General features: G+C 34.9%; 1 protein-coding gene across 1 annotated transcript in view; it reads left to right on the top strand.

Annotated features, from left to right (window-relative positions):
- Positions 1-3,105, top strand: part of LOC108975574 — a 5,898-nt gene extending 2,793 nt beyond the window's left edge. The window contains exons 2-3 of the mRNA XM_018944141.1: positions 1,893-2,129; positions 2,206-3,105. Coding sequence (XP_018799686.1) covers positions 1,893-2,129; positions 2,206-3,024 — 1,056 coding nt within the window. The 3' untranslated portion in view covers positions 3,025-3,105. The remainder of the gene's footprint in view (positions 1-1,892; positions 2,130-2,205) is intronic.
- The last annotated feature ends 6,518 nt before the right edge of the window (positions 3,106-9,623 follow it).

Below are 9,623 nucleotides of genomic sequence, written 5' to 3'. Positions count from 1 at the left end.
TAAATAAAATATGTTAATAACAGCAAATTAAATTTTTTAATATTAATTTAAATGTTTTTAAATCAAACCCGAGCATTGTGAAAATTTATGTAACAGAACGCATACAAAATTATTATTTGTGAAAATATTATGAATATAATTAATTTCTTTAAAACCTTTTCAAAGGCTTTGTTAATAAAATTATAGCACATTTCAGAAGATCTCACTTAATATGATTAAGAAAATTAGTTTGAATGCAAGTAAAGCAATTTACTTACCACTAATTGTTACTTTCAACAGTTCATACACACACTCGCAAATAGTATTTTCCGACAATTTTTTTATGCACTTTATTATAAACTGTAACAATAATTATTCACGCTTAAAAGCAATTAATTTAAATTATTAAAAATAAATATCCACATGCAGCTCGGCGTGCGAAAAGTACTTGATCTATTTTGAATAAAAGCGGATGGTTAGTGGGGACGTTGCCTTTTTATTGATGGGCGGTGTAGGCAGTTGTGAAAGGTGTGGTGTCCTCATGCGTGAAGCCATCGTGGGTGGTGTATTTTTAATTAGGCTTAGTGTGTGGTATTCTCGCGAGTGGTGTTCTTGTGAGTCGTGTTTATCGGGTTGGAATTTATCTGTGTTGTGCTGTGTAGTGTGGTGTATTATAGTGTGTCAATGTTGTGCCTTGTAAAGTAGAGTTTTAATATGGTGATTTGAAGTAATTCGAGGGAGAGGCTTAGGCTCATTTAGCCATAGTTCCAATTCTTAAGTAGTGAAAAGGTCGCCATGCATTCCTTTAATGGCAGCTTTTTAATAGATTTTATAAGATTTAAATAAGAGTTCAATAAAATCACCTAATAAAAAGAATTAAGTCCTTCAAAATATACTGTTTTATAAATTACAAAAAATCTCTATCAATTGTTTAAAAAAATTGTAAGAGAAAAAAAATAAATATATTACGTGATTCCCGACAGTGCTAAAACGGGTTGCAATGATTACAGCTTTCTCAATGGATGAAACCTTAGCAAAATATTGTTCGTACAATAAAAACGGAAATTGACAAAAAATGGTGCTTTTAAAAAAAAAATATTTTTGGCAAACAATTTTTTGCTGAGAGAACGACGGACTCCGCATTTAGCAGAATCAGCGCTTGCCGATGTGGTTCCTTGGTTCTCTCCAGTTAGGTGAGGGGTTACAGTATCTGAGGATTTCCTCAATCTTACTCGCTGAGGATGGTTCCGCTCAGCACATCCGACGAACTTATGAAGCCCTTGATGCCGTCCGGCACTCTCACATTTTGGGTGTAGCCCGGAGTTTTTCCTGACCACCTGCCTCCACTTGACCTTTATGGTATAAAACTTGGCTTTACTTAAGCTTAATTCTGCTCCTTTAACACTTATAGTGGTTGCGGCCTCTTACTATTTAAATAAAAAATAAAAAAGAAACGTAATGAAGAAATGATAAATAAATATGTAAATATTAGTAATACCAAGAGCTTTAAAACTAGTATGCATTATTAGGCCTTGATTCAAAGTGTGCTTGACTATAAAAATTGAGGAAACAAGTGAGCGTTAATTACATTTTTTCATTAAGTTTGAAAGAGCGGTGAAGACATTGACAGTGATTTATTTAGCTGCAAGGCCGTCTATTGAACTCTCATCATAATGATTTAGCTATTTATACACTTATGTATGAATATTAGAGAGAAACATGCAGTCAAAACCAAGTAAAGACAATAATTGGAGTTGGAGTAATGTTATTATGAATATCTTGCAAAAACTAATAAGAGACTTTCTACAGAGTGGCAACTGATTGTCATTAATGTTAGTTATTGTATTGTATTGACAGTGAAATTTATCAATTCCACATTTCATTTTCTTTTCTATACTTTCTCGTCATTGCAGCTGCTGTATTTTAGTCTATTGTGGCTGGGAAGTAGCGTGCGAGCGCAAAGTTCGTTTTATCGACGCGCTTATTACAGTCCCATCTCCTCATCACCCACCCACTACTTCACCGCACACCCCGGCAGTCATGAGTTCATGCCACTCTCGTATGCTAGCGATCTGCACACCGAAGAGAGCAAACGCAAGGAATCACCGAAGAAATATGCTAAGAAACTATCTTATCGTCATGTAGCCTCTGTAAGTTAGAACAAATTTAATTTTTTTTATTATAAAATTATTATAAACAATTAACTTCCATTTCACAACTTTACAGGAAGAAGAAGACAATTCCAGTGAACGCTATGGTTCCAGTGAATTCTCAAATGAAGGCCACAATTTCAACTCGAAGGAGAATGATAGTCGCGAGTATACGATTGGCACGCAAATACGTGTGCAGCATCCAATAACTGTGCCCAAGAAGTCGACATCTTCTCACCCGAAATACAGCACACATTTGCCCAATCATTTCAAGAGTACGACCTATGCGGATGTAAATCTATCAACCGAAGCACACGATACGAAGTTACAGCCATCTAAGAAGCACATTCACCATCACAAATACACACAATTCTATGAACCAGATCCCTTCCATATGGTTTCGCCACCTAAGCCTACACTTTCTTCCGTCTCACCGACCCCCAGTCTTAGTTACAACGTATACGAACCCGAACAGGATGAATACGATATACATCCATCCACTTCCAGCAGAGCTAAAGCTCAGCTGCGTGAGCGTTTCAAGGGTGTTGCATCACAGAAGCAGATTGAAAAATATTTGGAAGATCAACAAAAGCTACTCGATGAAGCGCTTAAGCTGCAGTTGCTCAATAATCCGAAATTTCAACATTTGATGAAATCGAAAGATGCCGAACACCATTATGATGAGGGTGAATTCGAAGAATTGCCCATCGATCCACAGCCTCCACCAATTTATCGTCCCAGCTACGATGACAATTTAACTTTCAAGTCAAATCGCGCACGAAGACGTCCAAAGGGTGCTGAATTGAAGCGTTCACCCAAGTCACCGAAGCCACCAGTGCCCATAGTTGGTACGAGTAAGCGGCGATTTCGCCCATCACTTGTCATCAATGTTTGAGAATGCCAAGGTCCAATGGATGTTTTTACGTTAACAAGTGTATATTAGGCTTAGGTTTTGCGCACCTAACGGTGCTTTGCGATTTTTCTAGTTGTTATATTACTTAATATGTATTTATGATCTATTTGCTTAAGATATTAATTTTTTGTCTTTAATAACTCTATATAATATTATATAACAATTTATAAATACGTAAATAAAAACATAAATTTTTCTAGTAAATCTTGGCGTTTTAATTCAATTGTTACAAAAAAGGTTCGAAAAACTATTCGGTTTGGTTAACTTGTTCTTCTTCATTGGCGCTGTTGAAGCCGAGTTTACAACAGCGTGCCAATCAGTCTTCCTTTTCAATTGGAGCGCCAACTGCTGATTGCAAGCGCAGCCAGGTCTTTCTCCATTTGATCTTTCTAATGGACTGGAGATCTTACTCTTCCTCTTATTCGTTCCTACGATAGGGAGTCGTCTTGTCTGAAACCTCGTTTGGTATTGAACGGCACGGAGATGCCCTTCCCGATCCTGACAGAGCTTTTGGTATTGCTCAACGTCAGTTGTGTTTCCTTTTTGTGCTGTCAAAATCAGCTTTGAAATCGACGAAGAGGTGGTGTGTGTCGATACGCTTTTCATGGGTCCTTTCAAAGATTTGGCACATGGTGAATATCTGGTCAGTTGTCGACCATCCAGATCCAAAGCCAATTGACAAGGTCCAATCAGTTTGTTGACGGTGGGCTTTACCCTTTCACACATTATGCTCGATAGAACATTATGTGCGATGTTGAAGAGGTTTATTGTGTGATCCCCCCTTTTTTTGGATTGAACATGCTTTTGTCCGACCATATTCTACAAAAAAACTGATACATGTTCTTTATCAGTTCTTCGTCGCTCGGCCCGGAATCCATTGGCCACTGTAGTATATGTGAAATGAATACTTGTCTTGGTCTTTGTACCGTCCATCGCACTTCTTGGACGGCGGTGACGTCACTCTTTGCTTTTAGGAGGACCTCAATCAACTGGGCAGCGGTACCTTCCCAATTAAGGGAGCGGACATTCCAGGTGCATGGCCTTAAATAGTAATTCTTAATGCGTTTATAGTGTTCGCTTTCAAAATGAGGGTTCCAAGGTTGTTTTCTTCCTTCTATTGGTGGTGTTTTTTACGTGGTGTGCCAAACCCAACAGGCAACGCTGGAGAGGAACGTTGCACCTTTTTACTTTAGCTCGCCTTCAAACGGATGTTTTTTTTGGCTACCCAGTGGAATGGCGCTCAGAAAACTTTCCTTTGCGCAAACTTCACTCATGGCTCCATTCTCCTTCTATGGTCTAAGTGATCACTTTTAACTTGAAATCTCCGCTGATCTGCTAAAAAAAATCAGGTCTTTGAAAGTGTTATAAAATATCAATATATATACACAGTTACGATTACATTGTAAAAATGAATCATACATTTAAATGCGATACTCAAAAAACAATTTTCGCCCAAAAGGGAAACAATTAATGGTCTTATTGAACATATTTAATATACACATGTACATAATATGAGGGCAATCTAAAGAGTTTTAATGACTTTACCCAGCGATGCTCCAACTTCCTTAACTCTGAAAAAATATATTTTATGCATGTCTGCAAAGGAGCTCCTGTGGCAGCCATAATCTCCTTATTTTATCCGTACATCTGTCTTCTTATAGTCTGGAAACAAAAATAAATCACATGGAGCTAAGTTCCTAGCATTAAACCAAAAAAAGTCAGAAGAAGCTAAGTTCGTACTCTGTGTCCACTAATTTGGCAGGAGCGATGAGAAGAGTGTAAGTGAGTTCCTGCGATGGAAAAGCCCTTTTTTCGCTATAGAAAGTTCTTTTTCGGTAAAATTGCTTCTAATCAGCCTAATAATTTGGCATAATAGAGCTCTGTGACCTTTTCTCCAAGTAATCAGTGCATATATTTCACACCTTGTGAGAGAGGGGTTTTAACTCTTCTTTTGCGTTTGTGCAGCAATGAATCTATGTTATATTGAGTGCCACGAAATTCTTTTGCTTTGCTCATAAACAGCGTCAACCACAGCGGTGAAATAATAACATTATTTTACGTTCTCTGGCTCAGCACACAAGCAAGGGTTGTTTAGTAAGCACCACACAATTACGCCCTAAGATATGCTACATTTTATGATAGATCTGAAAGAAATAAACACAGGGTGGCTTTTCCGGAACTGCAACGAAATCTTAATACATTATATTTTAAATTTAAAACAATTAATTTATATTATGAGAGAATATATTGTGGAAGCGAAGTATATTGAAATTGATGTACACTTATAAAATTTGTATATAATACATGAATATTGTTTTTAAATTTATATTGTAATCTAAGCAAAATTTATTAAAAACCTATTGGGCTATTGTTTTTTCAAACATATAAAAAATAAAAACATTCGATAAAAATCGAAATGTATGAATTTTGGTGCATTAATCTGCCTGCCATGTCACACCGGAAATTAAACTCTTTAAAGCATTCACCAATAATTATCAGACCATTGACGAGCTGAAGACCGCTATTGGGCTGAAATCTTTCCTATAGCATTTGAAATGATAGAAAAGGTAAAGAAATATGCGATAAGAGTTCTTCAAAGCGTACTTGAAGGCATATAAAAAATCAAATATATTAAAAACGGACAAATTAAAAACATATTTCATTAAAAAAAAAAAGGTATTTTATTTGCCGAAAAATGTTCAATGTTAACATAAATACAAAACGGCCAATCCTGTTTTTCATTTCGTGTTCAAAGTAATCGTTATAAAACTACAACGTTAAGTATTAATATAAGGCAGCTAAAACTGTATTCTAATAGATTTCTTCAATAAAATAAAATGTGATTATTTTATTAAGTTTGTCAATTTTTATATTTTAGCAGAAGGGTTCTTCTTACAAAATGTAATTTTTATATTATGTAATTACGTCCCAAATCATTCTTCGACTATTTTTTCATAACTTATGTATGTTCTCTATTTTGACGTATCTTTATTATTCAACGGCTTTATTATCCACTCAGCTGAGGAAGAACGATAACTTGTCGCGGTTGTGGTTCACAAGTGGAACATTTGTTTGATGTCTTACCGCCATTTCATTCTACAAATGTCAATTCTACTATTACGAGGTATTTGGTGTTTATGTACACTTTATTCATAAAGCCTTGACTAAAATAAAAATAATTACATATACATATATTGTCAAAATCTTCAACTTACCTTGCACCTATAATACCCTTCATAGGTGTATTTCTTATTTTTAAAAACGTAATCGACCAATGTTTTGCATTCCATCGAAAACGTTTTGATAATTCTTTCTAACCATGTTGTTTGATATAAAAGCTTTCAAGCCGAATTAAGGTTACATAATAAAGAAACAACATCTTTTATGCAGATCTGTTTATTTTGGTCGACGAATTTATTTGACAACTAGATGCTGTAGTAGTTCTATCTGAACCATTTGTTCGAAAATTGTACCGTTGACTGTACCGTTGAAAATAATCATTGCGGAAAATCTCGTCAAATAAAAAAGTTAGCTATTCAATGAATTGATTCAACTACTTAGTTTGTATAGAAGCTATATGCTATAATGGTACTATGTATATTAGAAATTTTGGGGGAAGATAGATGCAAAATTCCAGTTCAATATCTCAAGAACTGTGGGAATAGTTTGCGTAAGCTAAATCAACGTTTCTTAGTAGATATTACCAACTTTGTAGCAAACTTAACATATGCTGTTAAAGGTATACAATTCTGAAATGACATGGCTTTTCGACCAACTTGTTGCTTCGCAGAAATAAAATTACAGTTAAGACATGTGGTAACTAACCAGGCAATAAGAAATCACAACAAATATGCCTGATATTTTTTAACCACTAAGCAGATCTACTATACATAAATATGTACATATATATAAAGGGTGATCCATTCCGAGCTTACCCACTTTTTTAAAGAAAAAACACAGAAACTTCAAATTTAAAGGGACCATTCGAAAAAAAAAATAATCTTTGGCTCTTATTTTTTGAAAACCATTTTTTTCAAATGTTGGCCACGGCTATGTCTCAGATGGTCCATCCGTTGAGTTAAATTATCGATGACTCGTTCGGGCATTCCAACTGGTAAGTGGCGAAAGATAGCGTGATGTGTTGCTCCGAAGCTTGAATTGAAGCGGGATTGTCCGGTTAGACTTTAGCAGTTACATATCCCGACAGTAAAAAGCATAACGATGCCAAACTGGCGATGATTCCATCGATGAAATGACAGCTCTTCAATCTCTTCAGTTTGCTCTTCGTCCCAAATGCGGTTCATTCGCTTGTTTAATTACACATTGAGCCAGAAATGAGCCTCATCGCTGAACGAGGTTTAGCTCGAAAACGTCGGATCTTTGTGGAAATTTCAAGACCCCATTGAGCAAAGCGAAGTCGCTTGAGAAGGCCGAGCGGCTGCAGTTTTTGCACAATCTATATTTGTACGATTTGAATTTAAAAAAAGATCAACGTAAAATAGGTCTAGTCATCCCATACGTCAGTCTGAGTAGCTGTGAACGGAATTGCGAAAGAACCTGCCAACCAATACTGAACAGAAATATCATGACAGCTTGACACGAATCACGCATAATCTGTCAACGAAAGGCTTTTGAAAAAGGTACCTCTGCTTGGATCACCCGTTATGAACACATGTATATGTGTACTTTCATACGTCTATCTCCACCGCAATGTAGTTGACTTAAAACGTAATACTGTGCAATAACAAAAAGTACTTAGAAGCCTACATATAATATAACAATTACCAATATGATTAATGTATTCAAGCATTGCCGCAGACATATCCAAAGCAGTAAATCACAACTAATATGTAATGGAAAACAAACAGCCCAAGCTTGGCGGATAAAGTTGTAAGGCAGTAAAAAGTAGTGACCTTGAAAGCAACTGCATTCATTTATGCTGACGTAGGAAAATTATATATTGTAGTATGGAGTGTAAAATTATTTATATATATGTTTATTATATATAATTATTATAAATATGTATTTTATGTATGTGCGAGAGTTACCCTGTCTCTTATACACATCTAGATGTGTATAAGAGACAGCCTTGAAAGCAACTGCATTCATTTATGCTGACGTAGGAAAATTATATATTGTAGTATGGAGTGTAAAATTATTTATATATATGTTTATTATATATAATTATTATAAATATGTATTTTATGTATGTGCGAGAGTTACCTATGTGTTGCTAATGTAAACATATGTGAGCATGTATCTGTGCAACATAACAATAAAATATTAAATATGCCAATAGCCACGCAATCGCTATTAGCCAAGTAAGTGGCATAAATTAGCAACCAACTAGTACTATGTACGGCTAAATGAGTAGGAAAGAATGCGCTGAAGGAAATTGACTTGCAAAGAACTTAATAAACACCGTGATTGGCAATTGGCTTTTGCAATATAATGCTCAATTGCTTTTATGAGCACAATTGGATGGTTATAAATAAATATTTATATAAAGTATATATGCATATATGTATGTGTATATGTTTATATGCATGTGGCAAGTGCAGATTATATGCGTGTAATTTCCTGTGCTTTGTACATATTTATTTAATTTTTTATAAGTAGTTAAGCGTATACTTGCTTAACAATGGCTTATGCTATTATTGGCTAATATTAAAAAACAAATTATAAATTAAAAAAAAAAATAATAATAATAATTCGGAATTTTGATTGAATTTACACGCCAAAGCGAAAAAATAGCAGGTGTGACTGGCATAGACACGATATTGTAAGAACACAAAACGTTAAAGTTAAAGCTATATACAATAGCAACAACAAAATAAATATTGGGAATTCGTGTGGTGAATGTGCTTGTTGTGTGTGAAAAATCTGAGTTGCACAAAATGCTTTAAAGTGAACAAAATCGCAACTTTTCCGGCTCAACCCACGCGGCGCACAAAACATAGACAGACACATAGGCACATAAAAAATGTCTCGTTTTGTACTGTTTTTTTATATATACGAGATTGCATATTATATATAAGTATTTTATATACATATGTGTTTGTGTATATTGCTGTTCGCCTTTTAGTTTTCATAATAAATTTGGTACACGGCACAGCTGTTCCAAGCCATGCTTAACTCTGAGTGTGCTCAGTCGCTGCAATAAATTGCATGTAGGTGTGGTCTGTGTAGCTTTAGCGCTCAAAGTCTGCATGTAATGTACATATATATATATATATTTGTAGTTTTTATCACATGTACATACTCAAACCGAGATGTCAAGCCAGCTTTGTTCAAAAGCTTGTACTTATATGGTATATATTTATAATTGGTATCACATCGTAATCTTTAAATTAATATACATTAGCTGTTACAAGTCACTTTCCAGGTTCCTAAGTTCTTTTTGCTGACAAGCGCGAATATTTGTAACTATAATTAGAGTACAGAGACACATTTTGTAGTTAGCATCAGCATTTACATATATAAAATATGGTTTTTTAAAAGTAATATGTAATTATCTTAACCAATTACCTGCTGAGATATGCGAAAAATACGCAAATTTTTAAAACCAATATTTTATAGAA

This window comes from Bactrocera latifrons, unplaced genomic scaffold (assembly GCF_001853355.1).
Source record: "Bactrocera latifrons isolate USDA-ARS-PBARC rearing strain unplaced genomic scaffold, ASM185335v1 scaffold_67, whole genome shotgun sequence".
Classification (NCBI taxonomy): domain Eukaryota; kingdom Metazoa; phylum Arthropoda; class Insecta; order Diptera; family Tephritidae; genus Bactrocera; species Bactrocera latifrons.
Note: the sequence above shows the minus strand (reverse complement) of the source record. Positions and strands in the feature narration are given on the sequence as shown.